The sequence below is a fragment of the Balaenoptera musculus genome, chromosome 1, assembly GCF_009873245.2.
Source record: "Balaenoptera musculus isolate JJ_BM4_2016_0621 chromosome 1, mBalMus1.pri.v3, whole genome shotgun sequence".
NCBI lineage: Eukaryota > Metazoa > Chordata > Mammalia > Artiodactyla > Balaenopteridae > Balaenoptera > Balaenoptera musculus.
Window position 1 is genome coordinate 83,133,966 of NC_045785.1, and position 25,525 is coordinate 83,159,490.

General features: G+C 35.5%; 1 protein-coding gene across 2 annotated transcripts in view; it reads left to right on the forward strand.

The window, feature by feature from the left end:
* The window catches only part of ABCD3 (ATP binding cassette subfamily D member 3), an 82,409-nt gene that overhangs the window by 14,205 nt on the left and 42,679 nt on the right, over positions 1-25,525 (forward strand). For both annotated transcript variants that reach the window (XM_036856740.1, XM_036856731.1), the window contains exons 2-4: positions 10,656-10,692; positions 16,829-16,927; positions 20,564-20,652. In XM_036856740.1, the coding sequence (XP_036712635.1) occupies positions 10,656-10,692; positions 16,829-16,927; positions 20,564-20,652 (225 nt within the window). The remainder of the gene's footprint in view (positions 1-10,655; positions 10,693-16,828; positions 16,928-20,563; positions 20,653-25,525) is intronic.

Consider the following 25,525-nt stretch of genomic DNA (forward strand, 5'->3'; position numbering starts at 1 on the left):
CTAAGATAGTCTTATTGTAACCAGTGTCTCTTATTTCTTTGTTTGCTGTCTTTTTGTTTTCTCCTTGCTATACTCTGTATAGCCAATTCTGACTTAGCTACTAGATTATTAATTTTCTCTTCAGCTGTGTGAAATCTATTAAACCTATTGATTAAATATTTAATTTTAACTGTATTTTTATTTTTAAGAATTCCATTTGGTTTTCTTAAGTCTATGTAGCCTTTTATTATTTCCTTATCTTGGTAGATATCTTTGTTTTATTTTATCTATTTATTTCTTTAAATATAGTCTGCATTGTTTTATAGGGTATGTTTGGAAATTCCAACATCTGAAATCTTTTTGAGTCTGCTCCTGTTTTCTGTAATTTCTACTGGCTCTTGGTTATGGGGTGTAGTTTCCTGTGTGCTTGGTTATTTTTGATTATGGTCCGGACATTTTATTTAAAATTACTTGTAGGAATAATTTTGAGGCTTATAGTAAACATACTTTCATTTTAAGAGGAAAGTTTACTTGTTAAAGTACCTGGGAGCAGTATCAGTCAGGGAACAACTTAAACCAAGTTTCTTAAGAGCACATACTAAAATTTTTAGTACAGTAGCTTAATAAACAGGTGCAAGACTCACATTTCAGATTTCATATTTTTGTTTCCCAAAGGAGTTATATCATTGTATATTCACAGTATTGTCATGTTAATTCCTTTCAAATCAACATCTCCACTCTTGAACTTCAAATCTAAACTTAAAAAAAAAAATCTTCTGGACAATTCCATATAGTTATCTTATTGGAACCTGAAATTTAACACATTTATAATGAATCCAATTATTATTTCCCTGAATGCTTCTACTGTTATAATTTATTATGGTAAATGGAATGACTGTCCTCGGGTCGCTTAGGGTGCAAACTGTTTGTGAGACCTGAGGAAAAATGATCTTTGCCTTTCAGGGCATAAGTTTGGAGCAGAAGGTTTCTAATACCTCCTGTATCTTTACATAGTTCTTTAAGTCTTTGCTCTTCTTCTCCTCTCATTTCCATATTCAATTAGGTCTTAGCTCTTATCTATTCCCTCACCCTGTTATTTCTAGCAATTTTCTTTCATCTTTCTATTTCCATAGCCACCACCTTTGTTCAGGTCTTCATCATTTCTGGGCCCTGATTGACCTTGGTTGTGTGCGTGTGCATGTGTGCCCACACACACAAACACATACACACACAGCTATATTTGATATGGCTGTGGAAGTGAATTGGGGGACAATAGAAATGATAAGGAACCTACTTAGAAAGCAGGTGAGAAAATTGTTAGTTTACATGAGAAATTTTGATAGCCTGAACTGAAGTCGTTGCAATAGAGGAAAAGGAGAGCACGGAGAGAGATTGGATAGGAAGAGTATGAGAAAGGGAGACTATCTAAGAATAATTCCCAAGTTTGTGGCTTGGGTGATTGGATAGAAGAAGGTACATTCACTGAGTTAGGGCCCAGCTCAGAATGAGAAGGTGGAAGTGTAGATTTGGGGTGGAAAGGTAAGCTCAGACATAGAATGCATGTTGAGTTTAAAATGATTTCAGTAGATCCAAGTACAGATACCTTATTTAAAAAAATAGATATTCAAGTCAGCAGCTTAGGAAAGATGAGGGAGCTAGAGATTTGGGGAGTCATTAGAGAATGGGTGATAGCTGATATCATGGTTGACCGAGGTGTTCTAGAGTAGTATCTCTAGGGCCTAGAGATAATGGATCTAATGATTCATTCTTCAGGGTCCTAAAGTTCTATGAGAATTTTCTAACTTTGTGTTTTCATCTTGGTGATAAATTATAAATAAATTAGTATAAGCACATTCTGGATCATCTCAATGACTACCATAGTATTGCAGATTTCTGTGCCCGTCTTTGTGTTTGAATTGTTGCTTAAGTGATCATCAAAAGAGACCACATGTATGGTAGACAAATCTGCTGCATTAGAACCTACATCAGGCTGAAGTGTAGTAATGTAAAACTAAGAAAATCATCTTCAACCTTTGTATTCATACTGAATTATTTTGCTATTAAAATTTTCTTTTGCAGTGATAATTACGGGTGAAAGGTGTTTTCATAGAATTTCTAAGTAACTGAAATCTTAAAATGAAGCTTTGGTTTGAAATCATGAAAAAGACGTAGAGCAACTGAGTAGTGTATTACTTTGTCACAAACTGATAAAAGAACATAGGGCTGACATGTAGATTATGTGTTTACACCAAGTGAAGGCTCATAAGATGTCATGGTATACTCTGAATAAGGTATTTCATGGTAGCTTGAAGAGAGAAAAGTGATGGGAGAGCTGACTGATCATGTGGCCCATTGTGGGTGTGTGTGTATATATGTATTGTGGGTGGATATGTGTGTATATATGTATGTATGTATATGTATGTTTTATATATATATGCAGATTATATTTTTGTGAGCAGTTATATTTCATGGATCTCCATTTGTCTCTATAAATACCAATTTGTAACACTTATTATTACTAGTATTATTAGCAGTAAGTTCTATGACATTTTCACTGAGTATTTTAATTTTTAGAATTTTGTTTTGGGGTATACTAATAAATTGATTATCCCATCAACATTAATGAAGCAGTGATTTAAAGCCACTTCATTGTTTACAAAAGAAAAATAATGAAGATTATTTAAAAATCTTGGCTATTAACTGGAACATATAACACATAAATAATTCCTTCTACTCTTTTACCCCAGCACTGGTGATTAGTTGTAGCAATGTTATCTCACCTATCACTTTAAATGAATGTTGATTCCATTTTTATTGGCTTTAAAATTTTTCCTAGTTTTTAAGTGATAAATTTTATTTTGTGGTTGTAGAAGAGCTGTAAACAAAAGGAATGTATACAGTTGACCCTTGAACAACGTGTTTCTGAACTGCGAGGGTCCACTTATGTGTGGATTTTTTTCACTAAATATGTACTTCCATACTACATGATCCATGGTTGGTTGAATCCAAGGATCTGGAACCTCGGATACAGAGGGCCTACTGTATAGTTATAGGTGAATTTTCAACTGCAGTGAGGGTCAGTGCTCCTAACTCTCATGTTAAGGGTCAATAACTTAATTTTATGCTTATACATTTTTAAAATTTATTTATTTATTTTTGGCTGTGTTGGGTCTTCGTCGCTGTGCGCGGGCCCCCCCTAGTTGAGGCAAGCGGGGGCTACTCTCTGTTGCGGTGCGTGGGTTTCCCATTGTGGTGGCCTGTCCCGTTGTGGAGCACGGGCTTTAGGTGCATGGGCTTCAGTAGTTGTGGCGCCCGGGCTTCAGCAATTGTGGCTCACAGGCTCTAGAGCGCAGGCTCAGTAGTTGTGGCATACAGGCTTAGCTGCTCTGCAGCATGTGGGATCCTCCCGGACCAGGGCTTGAACCCGTGACCTCTGCATTGGCAGGTGGATTCCTAACCACTGCACCACCAAGGAAGCCCGCTTATACATATTTAAGGAAGCACCAATTTAAGTCAACGCTGGGGTCTGTAAGAATTTTTTTTTCCTTCAGGAGAGGTTCATATATTATCTGAAGTCCAGGAAACACTGGCCTAGAAAAATGAACTAAGTGAGAAATTTTAAGGTCAGAATTATTGTTCTGGATAACTAAACTCTGATCAAAGTTTTCAGAATTGTTTTCTTTTTTTTTTTTACTTAGTCTGAAAGTTATCTGAAAACTTCTCTCTTAATTTTTGTCATTTCTTTTTCCTAGTCTCATAGTTTGTTGGGGGAAGTTTCTGCTTATTAGTTTTACGTATTTTGTTGGCATTATTAAGGAATAGTTAACTCCATCTCCTTCTCCCTCGCCCCTCCAACAATAAAGAACAAACAAAATGTACTTTTCTATTGTGTTCTTAGGAAAAAGTCTCCCCTAGGTTTTGGTCATCTTTTTCTTTTATAGTTTTATGGAAGCTTTATTGATGTACAATAAACTGCTTATGTTTAAAATACACAACTTAGTGAGTTTTGACATTTAAGCACCTGTGAAACCATCACTCCAATCAAGATAGCAAACATTGCCATCACTCCAGAGATCCCTCATGCCCCTTTGTAGTCAGTCTTCTCCCTTGCACCAGCCTGAAGCGACCACTGACCTGCTTTCTATAACTGTAGATTAGATTTGACTGCTCTAGAATTTCATGTAAGTGGGATCTACACTGTGTACATTTTTGTCCAGCTACTTTTAGTCGGCATAATGATTTTGAGATTCATCCATGTTGCGTGCATCAGTAGGTTTTTTTTTTTTAATTGTTGAGTACATTTTATGGAAATACTACAATTTTTTAAATCCATTCACTTGTTGATGAACATTTGGATGTTTCCAGGTTTTGGCTATTAAAAATAAAGCAGCTATGATGCTAGTGGGAAGCAGCCGCATAGCACAGGAAGATCAGCTCGGTGCTTTGTGACCACCTAGAGGGGTGGGATGGGGAGGGTGGGAGGGAGGGAGATGCAAGAGGGAAGAGAAATGGGAACATATTGTATATGTATAACTGATTCACTTTGTTATAAAGCAGAAGCTAACACACCATTGTAAGGCAATTATACTTCAATAAAGATGTTTAAAAAAAATAAATAAAGCAGCTATGAATTTTGTGTAAGGTTTATGTATGGAAATACGCTTTTATTTTCCTTGAGCAAATACTTAGTAGTGGAATGGCTGGCTTGTATGGTAGGTGTATGTTTAACTTTTTAAGAAACTGTTTTCCAAAGTGTACCATTTTATATTCCCATCAGCAGTGTAAGAAAATTCCAGTTGCTCCACATCCTTGATAACACTTGCTATGATCAGTCTTTTTAATCTTAGCCATTCTAGTGGATGTGTGTAGTGGTTTCTCATTGTGGTTTTAATTTGAATTTCCCTAAGAACTAATGATTTGGAGCTTGTTTCCTGTGTTTATTTTCCATCCATACATTTTCTTTGGCAAAGTGTCTGTTTAAATCTTTAAATGAATTGCCGCTTTATTTGATTGTAAGAGTCTGTCATGTATTCTGAATACAAGTTTTTTCTTGGGTATGTATTTTGCATATATTTTCTCCCAGTTGGTGGCTTGTCTTAATTTTCTTAGTAGTATATTTTGAGAAACAAACATTTAGAATTTTGATGAATTCTAGTTTATTGATTTTTTTTTTCTGTGTGTAGTTTGTACTTTGTTCTATTTAACAAGTCTTTAACTCAAGATTACTGAGATCTTCTGTTTTCTTCTAGAAATTTTGTAATTTTAGCTCTTACATTTAGATCTCTGATTCACTACAGGTTAATTTTTGTATATGATGTGCAATAACATCTGAGGTTCCTTTTGGTTTTTTTTTGCATATGTCTGTCCAGTTGATCCAGTACCATTTGTTAAAAGATTATCCTTTCCTCATTGAGTTGCCATGGCACTTTTGTCTTAAATCAGTTGACCATATATGTGTAGGTCTACTTTTTGGACTTTTCTGTTTCTTTGATCTCTGTTTATACTCCAGTATCAAACTCTTGATTAGTATAGCTTTATGATAAGCCTTGAAATCAGGTGCAATTCCTCCAACTTTGTTCTTCTTTGTAAAAATGTATTGATCTAGGTCCTTTGCATTTACATATGGATTTTAGATTCAACTTGTTACTCTCTACAGAAAAGTCTGGTACGATTTTGATTGGGATTTCATTGAATTTCTAAATCAATTTGGAAAGAATTGACACTTTAATAATATTGAGTCTTCTGATCCATGACCATGATATATATCTCTCTATCTAGTCTTCTTTGAACATTTCTTTGCAATGTGTTGTAGTGTTCAGCATGCAAATCTTGCATGTCTTTTTTTTTTCTTTTTAATTTTAGCCCTAAGTATTTAATATTTTTGATGCTTTTGTAAATGGTATGTTTAAAATTTCAATTTCCAATTGTTCTTCACTCATATGTAGAAATACAATTGGTATTTATATATAGATGTATTCTGGAAACTAGTTGAACTCACTTAGCTTTTTTGTAGATTCCTTAGGCTTTTCTATATAGTGTTTATAGAGTCTGCAATAAAGATAGTTTTACTTCTTCGTTTTCATTCTATGTGCCTTTTGTTTGTTCTGCTTACTTTATTGCACTGTGTCCTTCAGTGACAATATTGAATAAAAGTGGTGAGTGTTGGCATCTTTGCAATGTCCCAGATCTTACAGAGACTCGGTCTTTTGTTAATTGGTATGATGATAGTTGTAGGTGTTTGATGATATCCTTTATCAGATTGAGGAAGTTCCTTTTATTTCTAGTTTGATGAGAGTTCTTAGGATGAGTAGGTGTTGGGTTTTTAGGCCTTTTCTGTATCTATTGATATGATCATATGTTTATTCTTTTTTAGACTGTTAATATGATGAATTACATTGTTTTCTCAAATGTTAACCTGACTTTATATTTCTTGGATAAAACCTTCCTTTACTTTTTATAGCTGGTTACTGATCTTGTCTTTTCTTTTTTGTGATGTCTTTGCCAAAGAAAAACGAGAAATTTGCAAATGCACTTCTCGTAGCATATCAAGTACAGAGGTTGTCTTGAGGGAAAGCACTGTGCAGTTGTTTGAGTTGTGAACTGAACTAGCCACTTTTTTTTTGTTGTTTTTTTGGTAGAACATCATTTTTACTTGAAAGAAAGACTGAATAACTCTGGTTATTCAGCCTTGAATATTGCAGACATTTTCTTGTAATGCCTTCAAGGAGAAACAACTGACAGTGTTTGTTGCTAATGTTACAGTTTAAGCTTTCAAGTGAAAATTAGAATTTGGAAATCTTGTCTGCTACCATGAGCTTGGTAGCTTCCCAGTGCTTAAGACCTTTCTGATGATATTGGTGGTAATATTAACAAATATAATTTTAAAAAATATTGTATAATAAAATGTATTACATTTGGAAGGCCTACTGTATAACTCAGTGAACCAGCATTTTCCAAATGACTAATGCATGATCTTAGAAAATTTTGAGTGGGTTAAAAGAACCATTGAGGGCTTCCCTGGTGGCGCAGTGGTTGAGAATCTGCCTGCTAATGCAGGGGACACGGGTTCGAGCCCTGGTCTGGGAAGATCCCACATGCCGCGGAGCAACTAGGCCCGTGAGCCACAACTACTGAGCCTGCGCGTCTGGAGCCTGTGCTCCGCAACAAGAGAGGCCGTGACAGTGAGAGGCCCGCGCACCGCGATGAAGAGTGGCCCCCGCTTGCCGCAACTAGAGAAAGCCCTCGCACAGAAACGAAGACCCAACACAGCCAAAAATAAATAAATAAATAAATAAATAAATAAATAAATAATAATAACAAATGTTCAAGTACAATTGGTGTCTTTAAAAAAAAAAAAAAAGAGCCATTGAAAGTGTAATATAGAGGCTTCCCTGGTGGCACAGTGGTTGAGAATCTCCCTGCCAATTCAGGGGACACAGGTTCGATCCCTGGTCTGGGAAGATCCCACATGCTGCAGAGCAACTAAGCCCGCGAGCCACAACTACTGAGCCCATATGCTGCAACTACTGAAACCCGTGTGCCTAGAGCCCGTGCTCCGCAACAAGAGAAGCCACCACAATGGGAAGCCCGCACACCGGAACGAAGAGTAGCCCCCACGCATTGCAATTAGAGAAAGCCCGTGCACAGCAACGACGACCCAACACGGCCAAAAATAAATAAAATAAATTTATTTTTTTAAAAAGTGTAATATAATATAGACCAGTGAATTTTATTGTATCAGAGTACAAGTTCATTGATATAATTATCAGACTGCATTGCAGCATTATAATATCACAGAAGAATATCCACAGTTATTAGAATACTACTGTTTTACAACTACCTATCTATATTGCAGTAGATAGAACGAATACAGACTCAGATATGAGAATCCATTTGTCATCTGTTGAGCCAGACATTAAGGAGATTTGCCAAAATGTATAAACAATGCCACTTTTCTTACTAAATTGTTTTGTTTGAGAAAATATAGCTATTTTTATAAAAATTTTATTTAATATGTAATGTGTTTGTTATCTTTAAATGAGTAAATAAGTATTTTTAAAATTTATGAGGTTGAAATTTCATGTGATAAATATCCATATAACACAAATATATAAAAGATCTTGGGTATCCTGAGACCACGAGGTTTGAGAAACGCTGATCTAGAATAGTGCCTAGCATGTAGTAAGCAATTAGTAGACGTTTGAATGCTTCTTGACCATGTCACTTTTATAATTTACCTGTCTTTTCAGTACCACATGCATTTGATAATGTATCTCTTCTGTGTGCCTTTGTCTCATACTCTAGCAACCAGGTTGTTTTTGTATATCTTATTCTGGTACTGTGATCCTCTTTTCCTTGCCTTTGCCCACGCCTGGATGTTGGGCAAGGCAATGAAAAGGATTGATGCAGGAGTGCCATCGTATTTTGGAAAGTGTGCTGATTTATGGAGTAAGAAGAAGATAGATGAGCAGCTCCTGACTGAACATGACATTGATATTGGTATAATAGACTGGTTTAAGGTTGTCATTCACATAGTCACAAAATTAGATTTAAAAATAACTTCAGTTGGTTATACCCTGAAATGTAACAAGATAACTGATATTTAGTGATTGTTCTAGATGTTATAGATACCTCGCCATTTTGTGTGCATATTGATAATATATTTCAAACATGTTGAATACTTTTATTTTAATAGATTTAGCTCATAAATATAGTATACTGCTCTAATTTATCCTAAGTAATTTATATGTTTATATATAGCTGGTATCTTCAAAATTGAGGAAACATTAAATAATTCTTAAAAAAGAGGAATTTAGAAAGCCTTATTTATAAAAGGGGCTCATAATTAACTGTGCATGCTTGAAAGGCATATATATATATATATATGTCATTCTGTGAAACAGTTTTGCAGTCTCATGGAAATTTAAAAACAGATGAACAATCCTGCAGTATAATTGAAACTAGAAACAGTAATAAACCTAAGCACTTTAAAATGATAGCATCTACCGAATTGTATCAATAGTTGTTTGCCTTTCTAGCATTATTCAGTGACGTGGTAGCCTATTACTGAAAATGTTCACTGATTGCTGTACAAATTTCTGTGGCTCAACTAGGTATTGAACATATAGGGTTGGGTAATATATGACCCCTGTAGTAGACAAGGAGATATGCTACCCAGATTCCCCTTCAAAGAAGGGCTCATTGTCCAGCTATGCGGAGTGCGGATTACCAGGTAGACCCTTCTGCACACATCTTAGGGTCTGCCTTACCTGCAGAGCTACCTCCCCCAAGGTCATGATCTCCCTGGAGCAGCATACATTTGCATGCTGAGTTAGAAAGAGATTTAAAGACCTGGCCATTTCATCCCATCACAGAGTACTGTGACGGACAGTATTTGATTCAGGGCTTCCCACTTGGCTGGCTGAAATTTTGTTGGCCTGTATCACAGTTTGAGTTCTGCCCAAACTTTCTTTCTTTGCCTTCCTTTCACAGATACTGATCTCTAATAAACATTTCGTACTTCAAACACCACCTCATCTCTACTTTGGAGAAGCCAACCTGCAATAGCTCCTGATCTCATGGAACTAATATACTGGGAGGAAATATATGTTAAACAAGAAATTTAAAATGTGATGAATGTTATATAGAAGCATAGGGTGCTATGGTAGTGTGTATAAAAAGAAACCAAGCCTGGTTATTATATTGTTTTGGGGGGAAGCCTGGGTTAATAGTCAGACCTGCGTTCAAGTACTAGATTAACTACTTTGAGTAGCGTGAACCTTGGGCATGGTACTGACTTTTCCAAGCCAGTTTCTTCTTTCTTTTTTTAAAAAATTTATTTATTTATTTATTTTTGGCTGCGTTGGGTCTTTCTCTAGTTGCGGTGAGCAGGGGCTACTCTTGGTTGCAGTACGCGGGCTTCTCATTGTGGTGGCTTCTCTTGTTGCAGAGCACGGGCTCTAGGCACGTGGGCTTCAGTAATTGTGGTGAGCGGGCTCAGTAGTTGTGGCTCACGGGCTCTAGAGTGCAGGCTCAGTAGTTGTGGCGCACGGGCTTAGTTGCTCCGCGGCATGTGGGATCTTCCCAGACCAGGGCTCGAACCCGTGTCCCTTGCATTGGCAGGCGGATTCTTAACCACTGTGCCGCCAGTGAAGTCCCCCAAGCCAGTTTTTTCATTTGTAACGTGGAAATGACACATGGTCTCCCATCCTTTAGGCAGCTAACCTGGGATTGCTCACATGGTTGGGAAAAGATTCCCAGCAGCAAGAGAGTGAGCCCAATGCACAAACGTTTTTCAAGCCCTTCCTTGTGTCAGTTTACTAATGTCATGGCCAAGCCTTGATTCAAGGATGGAAAAACAGATTCTGCATCTCCATGGGAGAATTTGTAAAATAAGTGTATTTGTGTGTGTATGAAAAAATTACAATGTAATGGCTGATATATTATAGTAGTAGTTAACATTTATTGAGCACTTTTTGTGATTTATACTTAGTAAGAGGACTGTGGATTATACAGTTGGACTGTTGTATTTAATATATTCTATCTCAGTATGAAATGTAAAAGAAGAAATTCATTTGGAGAATTTGGTATATTCTTTTGATATCTTAAAATAATATTTTATGATGGGAACAGTTTGCAAATAAAGCTGTCTTGCCCTTTTTTCTTTTTCTCTGCAGTAAGAAAAATGGAAAACCACCATTACGGAACAATGAGGTAAAATTTATGTTGTCTACTCTTTGGGATTTCATGCATTTATTTCATTTGTCTCATTATATATTTTTGAATTAGGATAAAATCATGGAATTTAAGAATTAGAAGGGAACTTAAATATCATCTCTAATCCACTACATATTATAGGAATTCTTCCTCAGTAGGAATCCTTGGTAGGTGACTTTTTGTATTTACTTGAATCTGTTCATTTGATGGAAAGTACTACCTAGGAGATAGCCATAACTGTATTAGTTCAAGTCCGTGATGCAATTATTCTTCCCTCTCTAAGACTCTATTTTGTCGTTTGTAGAAACACAGAACAAGTTTGCTCTATTTTCTCTTAATAGACTCTCATATTGTTTGAAGATAGTTGTATTTTCTGAATCGTTTTCCCCCGCTAAGCAATCCTCATTCCTTCAAGTGTTTCTCAGGTGACATGGTTTCTAATTGTTCTTCAATTATGTATACATTCCTCTGGATCTATACTAGTTAGTTCCTCTGGACATTATGTTTAGGATAGAATGTAGTCTGTGGTCTATAGAATATAGTCTAATGTAGACGTGGTCTGACTAGCGTGGAACGCATCAGCACTATTACATTTCTTGATACGAACGTCATGTTGCTAAAATTCAGCCTAAAGTTGCTTTTACTTCTTTAGCCATTACTTCTGTTTATATTAAGTGGAGTTTGTGATAAATTGTAAGCCTTCAGGTATCTTTCTGATGAACAGCTCTTTTGACAGATGTCTGTATTCATCAGTTGATTTCTTTATTTCTTTTTTTAATAACAATTTTATTGAGGTGTAATTCATATACCATAAAATCCATGTATTTAAGTGTGCAATCCAGTGGTTTTAGTATGTTCACAGAGTTGTACACCCATCACCGCTATCTAATTTTAGAAAATTTTCAGTTCCCCAGAAGGAAATTCCATACACATTAGCAGTCATTCCTCATTACCCTCTCCTCCTGGCCCTTGGTAACCACTGATCTACTTTCTGTCTCTATTGATTTGCCTATTTTGGACATTTCATATAGATAGAATCATGTCATATGTGGCCTTTTGTGACTGGCTTCTTTCACTTAACATGATGTTTTCAAAGTTCTTATGTATTGTTGAATGTATCAGTATTTCATTCTTTTTTATTGCTGAATAGTATTTCATTGTTTAGATATACCACATTTATTTATCCATCAATTGAGGGAAATTTAAGTGGTTTCCCCCTTTTGGTCATTATGAATAATGCTGCTATGAACATTCATGTACAAGTTTTTGTGTGGACATATGTTTTCATTTCTCTTGGGTATATACTTAGGAGTAGAATTGCTAGGTCATATGGTAACTCAGTTGTTTCCCTGTAAATGTCAGCCTATAGGGTCTATACTATTAGTCTATTCTATAATATGTCTATTCTATTACTGTAATTTTCTTTTTCTTTTTGGCCACACTGCACAGCTTGCGGGATCTCAGTTCCCTGACCAGGGATTGAACCCAGGTCATGGCAGTGAAAGCCTGGAATCCTAACCACTAGGCCACCAGGGAACTCCCTAGTGTAATTCTGAATGTAATTCTAACATCTACTGTGTTAAGTGGAGGGTATTATCTACAAACTTAATTTGTCTTCTCTATCTTCCTCACAATTGCTGATAATATTGACTAGGTTAGGACCAGAAAATTCCTCTGTGGCATCTCTTAATCTTTGCTTTTTTGGTTATGGTTTATTCAGCTGTGACTATATCCAACTGCAGAAAAATCTGGTCTTTATTTCTCCATTAAGGCCACAATAGTTTTATAAGAAACATCAAATTCCTTGATTAATTTGTTAATTCATTTATTAAGTCAGCCTGTCAACAAATATTGATTGAGCCCCTCATATATGCCTGGCATTGTTCTTGGTTCTGTGTGTATAGCAGTTAACAAAAGTTCCTACCCTCATGGAGCTTAATGTTGTGCATGTCAGCTAATATACTAGCACAGTATCTTTAACAAAGAAGAAAATTAGAAGGCTTTGACATGACTTCTTCCTAGTAAACTTCTGCTGGCTTCTAGTGATTAGCGTCTCTTAGGTCTTCCTAAACCCTCAATATTAATGTCTATTCTCTGAATATCCTGGAGATAGACATCAAAATTGCTGTTCTTCAGTTTCCATAATCTTTGAAAAATGGGACAAGATATGCTTATCTCCAGTCATTTGGCAAATTTCCATCTTCATAATCTCTCATATCTAAATTATACCTGAGTAATCAAACCTTAGTTATCTTAGTTATAGCTACTATCTGTATACCACCATATCTGAAAGTTCTAGGACATCAGTGAAACTATCCAGTACAGCACAATTCATTCACTCATTTTTTAATTCTTCCTATTTTTTTGTACATTTAAAAAAATATATACTTGTTTGCTACTCATATAGTATAAGCAAGATAAATTTAGTTTAGATCAACTGGTTGGCCAAAAAAAAGGTTTAAGGCAGTGTACATCCTGATACCACATTTGTGAAATCTATAGGAAGTGCACACATAGACATATGCTGAAATGAAATTTGGTAAGAGATGTGCCAAATATTAACAGTTGATGTCTCTCAGTGGTAGCTATAGGCTCCTTATCTTTGCTCATCAGAATTTTCTAATTTTACGACAGTGAATGTGTGTCACTTATGAGGGGACGCAATTGAAAAGATAATTTTTTATTGAAATTTTTTATAATCTTTGGTGGGATGGTTGAGGGGAGACAAGTTTCATAAGACATGAGATTTAAGGAGAAAAAAATTTAGATAAAGAGTAGTATAAAGAGATAGTTGACTTGATTTTAAAATATTCTTTTAATTTTGATGTAATACACAGGGTATAAAATTCAAAAATGTACAAAGGTAACACTGTGCTGGGTTTGGTCTTCAGCATTCCCAGGCATATTTTTGTACTTTTGAGGTGTGTATATCTCCATAAACAATATAGGTAAACTATTTTGCTTATTGAAAAATTTTATAAATTGAATCATTGTATGTATCATTCTCCTTTTTTTTCAGCATAATGTTTTTTTAAGATCCATCTATGTTGATAGCTATAGATCTAGTTAATTTAACCACTCTATAGTATTCTCTTGTATGAATATGAGCTGCTTCCTTTTCTACAGTTGTGTAGAATCTTCATTGCATAAATTTACCATGATTTATGTAGTATCTCATAATTGATGTACATTTAGGTTTTTAATTTTATAGTATTATAAAACAGTGTGCAAGTTTTTTCATTTATGTGTTTAAGCATATGTTCAGGAATACCTCTAGGATAAGTTTCTAAAAGTAAATTTGCTGGGTTGTTTTACATTTTGCAATGAGTGTACATTTTATATTTTGATAGATGCAACATAATAGTTATGTTGATTTATACTTCCTCTAACAATATACAGAAATGCTTACACTTTTGTCAGCACCAAATGACCTTTTATTTGCTATTTCAAACATCTGTCTCTTCCTGTCAGTTCCGGTTCATGTCACCTTTCTAAGTTGATTGACACATCAATAGGAACTTCTCATTGCCCTTTGACCTTGTTGCCTCCTGAATGTTAGGTACATTTTTTTTTTTCTGACTGCATTATTACGTTAGCTTCTTAAATGGTCTTTAATGGTTTTTTTTTTTATGATTTGCATGTTAGATATATCATAAAAGTGTTTTTTATATTTTTAAAAAATTACTGGGAAGTTTAAAGGTGGGGAAAGTCAATTGTGGTTAAAATGAATTCTTAGGAGAAGCTAGCAGTGTTTATGAGATGTACTGTCTCTGTAGCTATTTGCATTTAGATTGGTTTCAGGTATGACTTTTATTATGTATCAAGAATGGTACAGCATCTTGATTATTTCTTCAGCCTGAGTCAGCCCTCCAGTCCAGATGTTTGGTGTTTCCTGACTTTAGGAAGTATATCGTTCCCTTTATGGATTCAAATGTAATGAAAATAATAAAGTCAGCTTTCAGACAGCTTAAGAAATAGGAGCAGTGGCAACAGGGACAGAAGAAAAAGAGGAGGAGGAATTATATACCAGGTAAACTGCTAATTATATACGACGTGCTTCATTGTTACTTTCTTGTAACTTTTTTTTAAACCTTCCTCCTTGTTTGCCCTAGATCATTTCTTGAGAACAGCTGGAAATAGTTGTCCTCTGTTTTAAGTCAGAAGGTGGCCGTCTCACCTTGGAATTATTCTGTCTAAGGCTCAAGTAGGGATGGAGAAGGTACTGACTACAGGTGGGATGAAGTGAGGTAGGGAGGCAGTGACAGGAGGGAAATGAGAGCAGAAGTCTAACTTTCTTTAAAGGTAGTTGATGTACATTGCTTTCTCTTTATTCTTTTATTCCTATACTTTCTCAGTTTGGGGAGGTGAAAGGGGAGATTTAGGTTGAAGTTGTAAGGTTTGGCTTGAGGAGAATAGGCTAGCTAGAGGAAATAGACTGTGAGTAGGGTGTTTTGTGTTTTGTTCACTGGTGTGTCCCCATGGTTTAGAAAGGTGCCTTGGGCCAAGTAAATATTGAATGAATGAATACGTACATGTGTGAATGAAGTAGACTGGGCCTGTGACTCAGTGGGATGGGGTTTACAACCTTTGTAAGGTTTGAAAGACCTGAACTCTGTTCCAGCAGTTATACGGTAGGTTGGTTCTTATCCAGTTCTTTCTGTCGTAGTCTTTCTGATCTAACTCTACACACCCAGTCCCTTCATCTCTTGTCTACAGTTCTGTACGATGTGTCTGTTTATTAGGATTACATATATAAAGCCCTTAGCACAGTGTGTGACATATGGATGGTAGCTTATTCTAATTCAGTACGCAAACGACTCACTTAAGGTTTATCAAGTTAGATATTAATTTAATTAAAGCATATTTACAGCAAAGTTTGTCTAACTAATAGAATTTACTATACAATGGGTATTTGTTTATCAAGAGCGTAGTAGTTAATACATAAGTGAGCTGCGATTATAGGAGTTGGGGAAAGAAGCTCAGTTGGGGATGGGGTCCTTCTGGAGAGTCTTGCCCATTTCGAGGAGTTTCTTCTGCCTGTTCTTCCAGACAGCCCAAGGGTAATAAAGTAAATAACATCCACTGTACCCAGTTCATGTCACTCTTTCCTTATCCTTGCAAATGGTTTTATAGCTCTATTTTCATGTACCAGTGAAAATGAAGAAGTATCTGAGGGTAATAAAACGAGTTACTGCTCTTAATTATCATCAGTGGTTTCCCTCTACACTGACAGTAAACTCTAAATCCTTCTATGGCTTCAGGGCTCTGTTTTTTATAGGTCCTACCCATCTCTTCAGCTTCTCTCCTTTTGTCTACTCTGCTCTAGCAGCGCTGTTATCTTGCTCTTCAGTGTGCATAGCAATTTTATTCTTGAACTGGGTTTTGTGCTTGGTGTTCCCTGTGCTTTACTACCCTCCCCCAAAGAAACCTTTCTTCTCATGCTTTTCTGGATCATTCTTTTTCTCTTGACCCTGCCTAGTCTATCTGTAACAATTTATTTATTGGTTTATTTTTATCTGGGTTTCCCCTGCTAGAATGTGAACTGTATGAGTGAGGGAACCTTGTCTGTCTTTGAATTTGTAAGGAAGAGTGCATATTAGAAATGTTAAATGATAAATCTAGGAATCCAAAAGTTTCCTGTACTTGATAGCAGGAAAATTCCTGTTCAGGATTTTAAAAAAATTCTGTTGTTAATAAGGAAGTGGATGATGAACAAACAGTAATGATATGGATAATGAATAATGGCCATTTCTTAGCTGTCCTCTGACCTCATCTTCTACTACTTTCTCTTGCTCACAGCTCCAGCCAGATTGGCCATTTTGTTGTTAAACGAGCTTTTACCTTGGTATTTGGCATTTGCTGTTTCTTCTGTTTGCAGTGTTCTTTTTCCAGATATTTCTGCAGCTTCACTTCTGAAAGGAAGTTCTCACTTCCTTATTTAGTTTTTGGTAACATCTTAGTTTCTTGAAAGCATGTTTGAATATGAAGAGCAGTACAGGACTATGTTCTTCAAATGCAGTATCCATCTTAATAGTTGTTTATGTTGCCTTAGATGAAACATGGTTCTTTAATCTTATTTGTTATAACTATTTTAAAAGCTTTCTTTCTTTCTTTTTTTTTTTTTTTAATGTAGAAAGAGGGGAAAAAAGAACGAGCTGTGGTGGACAAGGTGTTTTTTTCAAGGCTCACACGAATTCTGAAAATCATGGTCCCTAGAACATTTTGTAAAGAGGTAAGTCTTATGAAACGATAATGTTAAGTGTTCAACTTTAAAGCTTATGTGAGATCAGAACAATAGAATTATAAAGCCTTTGTTCTACTACAGGTCAAGTGTCTCCTCTGTAGGTAATGAAGACTAAATTTTTGTCTAAATCATTGCCTGTCATGCAAGTACCCTTGTTGTTCAGCGCCAGTTTTTAAATGATTTTCTCTTGTTTATGAACTATTATTTTATTATATTTTATGTGAAATACTAGAGTACTTCAGTACAGTCAGCCTAAATGGTGTTGCTTTATTATAATATAATGAAAACGAGATTAAATTTAGAAAGACCTTTTTATTACGTTGAGATGTTAACAAGTAGCATTGATGTGGAATATGTTTGAGAGTTGCTTCTTCATATTTGATTAAATATGTTTTTAAGATACCTGGGTTCTTCAGGTATTTTCAGGAAGTGAACTGGTTGTAAGAATAAAGTTTTACTATTCTTTCATTTGCTCTTTTGTCAAGATTATCTTTGTCATGATTTATTAAGTATTTTAATGATTAAAAAATAAAATAATGCTGTGTTCTCCATCTTTAATTACCTCAGTGTTCTCCTTTTGTACAACTAGAAGTACTATCACCGTTGACTCTTTCTCCTCCCCATACCTACCTCTCATCCTTTCAGTCACTGGTATCTGCTAATTCTTCTCTCTAAATATTCTTACCTAGATATTACAGTGTTCTTTAATTAGTCTCATTTCAAAGAATCTCTCCTTTTTAAATCTTTTCTGCCAAGTTTGTCTTCTTCAAACATAATTGTTTCCCACTGTTCAAATTTTAAAAAGCATTAGCCTTGTAATCTATTGATAGCAGGAAAAGGATAAGACGTTCCAAAAGCACTATAATTCTCAAAGAAAAGGCACATTCCTCCATCACACTGGACTTGCTCTCCTTCCCCTCACTTCAGCGTCATGTCTTGTTGACTCTGCCCTTAAGAGACTCTAAAAAATAATTTAATAACATTTGGTTTTTTTCTAATTAGATAGAGATCCTATGTGTTTCTTGAAGAAAAATTGGAAAATGCACTTTTTAAATCTGCTTCGTCCCTTATATTTTAAATGTTTTTTCCAAGCATCCTTGAGTTTCTCTTCAATTAGTCCCATACTTTCCATTTTTACTGTTCTCACTTGCTTGGATTATTATAATCTCTTAATTGGTCTTCTCCTTTTCTAACTAGTCTTCTTTCTAAAACCCTAATAAGAACACTTGGCTTCTTTTCTCCTATAGGGTAAATCACAATGTGACTTTGCCCTTCCTTTCCATACCATCTACTTGGAAGGTTCTTTGCTGTTTTGTAGCCAGGCCTTGTGCCCTCGTACTTTCATGACACCATGTTTGTGACAACACCCCCAACAAAAACAAATATGTTTAAAAAACAGCTTAATGCTCTTTATCTTCTTTGTGAAGGCGTCCCGTGACTCTCTGGATATAATTAATTGTTTTCTCATTCTACAATCTCCCTGACTTTGAAGAATCTTTATTTAAAATACAAGCTTCTTCTCTGGAAAGATTTTTGTATTACCCCCCCCCCCCTTATCAGTTAACAGCTTAATGTTCATTTAACCTTTTAGCAGAGGTTTGCTGAATATGAAATGAATGTGAGACATTGAATAGATCTCTGGGAGTTAGTAAGAAGGTAGATGGGCCAAACTTGGCCAACCTTCCAGTTCTGTCAAGGTGTATCCATGCCACAGAGCCATTTTACGAACCATCTTTGAGGGATATAAAAATCCGGGCTTAACCCCGGTTCAAGAAAGTGAAATAAACTCCAGTAGAAATCACAGATAATTGGAGGTAGAGTTAGAGAGATTAATCAATTTATGAAATAAATAAAAATACTGCATATGAACATATGGAAGTTCATCTGTATCATAAGGTGAGGGACTGCCTAAATCAGGCCTATCTTTAGTTTCTGACATATTCTACGAACCCAGTAATGGAATTATGGTGATTCTGAGGACAGCCTTTGCATAAAAAGGCATTTCAGGACTGTCAGTAATCAAAGTTCGGCAGACTTTGCTAAATGAGACAAGTAAACTTGATATTTATTTAAAGAAAAAATTAAGCAAAGTATATAAAATAAAGGAAAAAAATAAACTATCTTTGTCTAATGTTACCTTTATTCCTCAAATGATTAAGATTGAGGCTGTACTTAAGGTCTGAATTAAAAGTTAGCATTACCGTTAAAGTATCATCTACAGATAGGATTTATTAAAATCAGTAGGTTCTTCTGTTGTCAGTTTAATACCTAACTTCGAGATGGTGGGACAGGGTAGGAAGATGGTATCTCCCTTGCTGGACAACTCTGGCAAACGTTGGGGGAACAGCTGTCACAACTCAGTCGTGTAGACTTTCTTTGACATTTTCTTCTTTCTTATGGATTCATTTATTACTTCCGTGTTTATGACTCCCTGCCTTGTCTTTCACTTAAGGGCTGTATTTTCAGTACCTTCACCTTTTTTAAAAAACAAGATTAGTTTTGCAAAAATTACAGAAGTCATAGATGCATTTGCCTCTCAATTCCATAACTTTGAAATCAAACACCTTATCCAACAAACATTCCCCCTACCACACACCCTCTTCTATGACTTTAGCTTCTATGCTGCTGTTATATTTTCCCCATTTAGAAGTTTAAGGTCACCTTTGAATGGGTGTGTGTTGCAGTTGGAGGCTGGAGGGTAGGTTTTCATCCCACACAAAGACAATTGACTCCTAGCCAGCCACTCAGCCTCTCCCGCACGATGATCCATCTTGCCCAGCATTGCTTAAGTAATGCTCTGTAAACAACACTTTTTAATATTTTGTTCTACCTAAAAGCTTGCGGTGGTTTTATAAGCTCTGCTGGATATGCAATACCATAATTCATATGGTTTTAATCTATTTTTTATTTTCCATTAAATCTTTCATCTTTTTTTTTTTACTCGTAATCCTCATTTTCTCCTTTGTTGTACTTGGTTTATTTAATGTATTTCTAATGTCATAAGCCTTTTTTGCTACCTCAGACCTTTCAATCCTGCCACTTATCACATGAAGTGATGCAAATATACTTACCTACACTGGTCTGTTTTTTTACATTTTATGTGTAAATCTTGCCTTAATAACTAAATTGAAAGCCCTGCAAGGGCAGGGGCACTGTTAGAGATTTTTCTAACAAACCGAACCAAATTTATTCTATTTAAGCAAAATTTTAGACTTCAGTATTTGTTCTTAACTGTATATTGGTAGTTGTCATTTTTCTTTATTAGAGTTGTATATTAAAAACATAGGACAATCACAATACACTGTGATTTAGGTAGTCTAGTTATACTGCTGGTTTCTGTCATTGACTAATTATATGAAGGCAAGTCATTTGACCTGCCTGGGATTCACTTTTGAATCTGGATGAAAAAGTTAGATTAAATGATCTATAAGGCCTTTTCCATTTACATTATATTTTAAACTTCTTTCAAAATTATATTTAAAAATAACCTGTAGGTAGAATGTCAGCCAACTACATTAAAGCTAGAATAAAGCTTTGAATTTAGAAACCAAAAATCTTTACCAAAGTAATGTTTCTTTTAACTTTCTAAAATGCATTTAATTAACTATACCTGGTTTATTTTAGACAGGTTACTTGATACTTATTGCTGTTATGCTGGTGTCTCGAACATACTGTGATGTTTGGATGATTCAGAACGGGACACTCATTGAAAGGTACTTTTCATCTTTCTCCTGTATGTATGAAATACTAATTTGTGTCATATTTAAGTATTATTTTAGGCAAGAAATAGATTCTAAGTTAGGTATAAATACTTCAGTCAAATTATGTTTTTTTGTTCATTTACTTAGTAGATATTTATTGTCTCCCTTGTGCCACAGGCAGTGATAGGGATGTACCCATGAGTGAACAGGAGAGACCCTGTACCAAGCCCTGCAGAGCTGGCCGTTTATAGAGGGTCAGAGACAAGTAAACAGAAAATTATGGGACTTCCCTGGTGGTCCAGTGGTTAAGACTCCACTCTTCCACTGTAGCGGGCACAGGTCCGATCCCTGGTTGGGGAACTAAGATATTGCATGCCTCCGGGGCACGGCCAAAAAACAGAAAGAAAGAAAGAAAATTAATATGCAGTATAATAAATGCTGTAGTGGGAACTTAAAAAGTCACCAAGCTGGATGTCTGAAATTAATGAGATAATTTGAGGAAAATATCAAAGCATTTCAGGGAATCACATTGAGAATGTTTATTAAACAGAAAAAAAATTCTTAGACATTTTCTTCAGTTTCTGAAGTTAGTGCCTTATATATTTTTTCATTATAGTCTTTGTACATATTATATTAATCACTGCAATTGACGATTTGGAATTTAAAAACAAAAAAACAGTTGGGATATTAACATTTATCTGTTAATAAAGGATTTATTCCTCACGATACCAATTTGAATGTCAGTAAAAAATTTTTTCTTGGAATTTTGTTTCCTGGCATGCAGTATTTTATCAGAAAATTTCTTAAAGTACTTAATATAACGTAACTGTTTGAATGACAGTACTTAAAATTTTTAAATGCTCCCAAATTTTGAAAGTTCTTTTCTGACATCTTTGATTTGTGTGTGGCTTAGAGGATTTGTAGGAGAGGCAGAATGCTTTATGCAGGTGTTTTCTGACTCATCTCTCTGGAAGAACAAAGAAGGTTATCTGCATAGGATTAAAGCCCTGACCACGTGCCTCTGAATATGTGTAAATGGTATAGACGTCAATATTCAATTCAGGTCTCCCTGAATCCTTTGGTCAGTCCCATGCCTTTTTATTTTAATCAAAGTAATATATGAAAAGCTTAAAAAGTAAAACATGAATATAGTTTAATATCAAATAGCCTTACAGGACTTAATCACAAAAACATTAGTTCTGTGCCCCATTCCTCCCACCCGTAACTGTCATTCCTGGAGCCAGTTGTCTTCTGTTCTTTTTACTGTTTCATCTCTTATTTTGTCTCTGCATTTCATTGTAACACACTTAATGTTACTGTCTCTAGATTTTTCAGTCTTAGAGACTATGCGTGTATTTATTTCTCTTTTGGAAGATGAGAATTAGCTCTTTTACACTCCTACCCATGTCTGTGCTCATTCTCTTAATGTTATATCACAGTTTTTTGTTAAATCAGAATTTATTGTTTACATGATTTTGACTTTTGTTTACAGCTGAGCCAAATGCTCTTCTTTGGTAGTTTCTTTTATATACAACTTCTTTTCCTGGCATTTATAAATTGCAAGTTTTTGTGTACATTAATTTTTTGCCTACTTCTTACTAATTCAGCTCAAGCTTATTGACAACACTATAAAATCTCAGTATTGTAATGTGTCAAACACCCTAGATAACTTACTGATTTTTATCTATTACCACCCCACCCCATACCTCTTGTTAGTTTTCTGTCCTCCGGCTCTCATCAGGATTGATTGTGCTTTAACTTCACTAAATAGCAGTCATGTTTGAATTTACTTTCATCATGATCTTAGGAATTTTTTTCATCTTTCTTTCCTGCATTAAATAACTCCTATTTTCTGGATCTTTTGTCTTCCTCTTCCTCAGTTTACTTTCTCATTTTGGCAGATGCAGTCTTTTTCTGAGAAGAGGTTACAAGGGAAGTAAAATTTTGAGACCTTGTGGGTCTGATAAAGTCTTCTACTATCACACTTGATTGATAATTTAGCTGTATTTGTTCATTCTAAATTGGAAATCACTTTTTTTCAGAATTTGGAAAGCATCACCCTGTTGTCTTCTATAGGGCTCTGTGGTTCTCAACCTTGGCTGCAGTATAATTAGAATCATCTGGGGAATTTTGAGACTTAGTAATGCCTGGGCCCACCCCTAGAGATTCTGATTCAATCAATCATTACTTTTTGAAGCATCCCAGGTGATCCTAACCTTGATCCCAGCCAAGGTTAAAAACTACTGATCTAGCTTCCACATTTGGTGTTGAGTCCCATTCCTGTGCTGATTGCCCGCCCTTAGCAGCAGATCTTCTTTTACCTGCTTTGGAAGCTTTTATTATTTCTTTATTGTTGATGTTGTATTGCTGGTGTTATGGGAATTTCACTGAATGTTGGTGTGAATTTTTTTTCATTCCTTGTGTTTGTGCTAGGCACTAGGTGGGCTCTTTTCAATCTAGAAACTCATTCTTCATTCTGAAGAATGAAATTTTCTTGTGTTTTTAAAAAAGTTCTTCCTCTCCAGTTTTTTCTGTACTTTTTCTGGAATCTTAGTTGAGTGTTGGACTTCCTGGACTGATCTTCTGACTATAATTTCTCTACTGTTTACATCTCTGACATTTTATATTATATTCTAGGAGATTTCTTTTAACTTTATCATCCAGTGAATTTTTATTTGTTTTAATTTTATTTCCAGGAGCTATCTTTTCGTATGAATGTCATTTTTGTAGCAGTTATTCTTTCAGGTCTGTGACTTTCAGTGTCCTTTGTTGTTCTGATCTTTGTCATTCAGTTTAGAGCTTTCCTTAAGCAGTCACTCTTGGCTGTGTATTCATATTTAACTTGCTAGAAGCCAAGTTGTGGGATTGTTGATTGTCTCGTTTCCCTGAAGGGAATTTGTAGGGGGAGTCTGGTCAGTTTTGTGTGTTTGTGCCCCAGTGAGGAATCCTCTAACGAATTCTAAGAAGTTAAGCATGAGTGTAATTGAAGTGTTTGTTCATTGCTGCTAGCACATCAGCTTTAGCAGGATCAGTTTTGTTAAGTTCTCTTTCTATGAGCTTTGTGCACAAGTAATTTGAGTCATTTGTATAATTAATATAGAGAAGACATTTATGTCCTTTTACATGATTATAGAATTTTATATTTTTTTCCTTTGATGGCTTTACTTACTATTTAAATGCCATATCTGTTAATAAAAATACAGGGTCCCCAACTGTAGTGTTATTAATTACCTGTGACAAAAATAACAGGTTACATCCACTGTGAATATCATCATATTAGATATCTGTGTACAGTCAGTCACATGATACATATAAAGAACCCTGTACAATCATGGTATAGTATAGAAGATTATTTTTAAAAGTTTTTCCCCTTTTAGTCAGATTTTGTGATTTCATGTTTTTGTAACCTAAAAGAATAATATTTAATTTTCTAAACTAGGGATTTCCAACTTTAATTAAATAGGTGCTTATTTTAATTTTCTCAAAGACTGAATGCTCTAGAGAAAATGCATCACTGACAGTATGTGGTGCATTAATTTAATTGGTAATGATGGATAAGAGGAAAGTTATTATGTAGCATGAGCCAACTTATAATTCTACTAGAGTAATCAACTTGTTGGGTACTCAGCTTTAAAATTTAGTTATGAGATGTAGAAAAAAATAAAAAAACAAAAATTTTAAGAGTTTTTAAGAAACATATTATTTTGGCATAATTTAAACTTGCAGAAAAGCTGCAAGAATAGTACAAGGAGCTTCCTTATACTCTTAACCCAAATTCACGATTCCGAAGCAGTCATTTTATTTGTTTGTTTGTTTGTTTATTGGCTGCATTAGGTCTTTGTTGCTGCGCGTGGGCTTTCTCTAGTTGTGGCAAGCAGGGGCTACTCTTTGTTGTGGTGCGTGGGCTTCTCATTGCGGTGGTTTCTCTTGTTGTGGAGCACAGGCTCTAGGTGTGTGGGCTTCAGTAGTTGCAGCAAGTGGGCTCAGTAGTTACAGCACGCAGGCCCTAGAGTGCACGGACTTAAGTAGTTGCGGCGCGTGGGCTCAATAGTTATAGCTCGCAGGCTCTAGAGCACAGGCTCAGTAGTTGTGGCACATGAACTTAGCTGCTCCGCGGCATGTGGCATCTTCCTGGACCAGGGATCGAACCCGTGTCCCCTGCATTGGCAGGCGGATTCTCAACCACTGCACTACCAGGGAAGTCCCTGAAGCAGTCATTTAAAAATTAATTGTTGAGGACTTTCTTGACAGTCCAGTGGTTAAGACTGTGCACTTCCACTGTGGGGGGCATGAGTTCGATCCCTGGTCGGGGAAGATCCCACATACTGCACAGTGTGGCCTAAATAAATAAATAAATAAAATTAATTGTTGAGTTTGGGGTTTTTCTGAGCACGAGCCACCTGTTCTCCTTGCTTGGCCCTGCAATAAGCCTTTCTCTGCTCCCCCCAAAAAAAAACAAAAACAAAAGTTAATGGTTTATTTTCTCCTGAATAAAAATTTTTGAGCTTCTGCTGTGCATGAGATCTTTTGATATTTGGTCAAATTAAAAGTTTTAAAATATTGTGAATTCATAATATAGAACAGTTTTATTTGAAAAATTAACACATTTCTCTAACTTGCTACTAAAGCTACATTGTAAACTTTGTCTTTTCCATTTTGCCTCTTGCAAAGTATGTTTAGATTTATGTTCTTCTGCTAAAATAGAGTCACAAAGAGACTTTTTATGGTCCTTAATGTACTTACTTTTAATATCCTTGACATCTTTTAGGCTTACTTGTTAGCAGTGACTAATGACTTTGGAATGGGGCAGATTTTAATAGGGCAGACCCCTTCTTTAAGGTAGAAACTGGCAATTCTATGATATGGAAGGTAATATTTCATATCT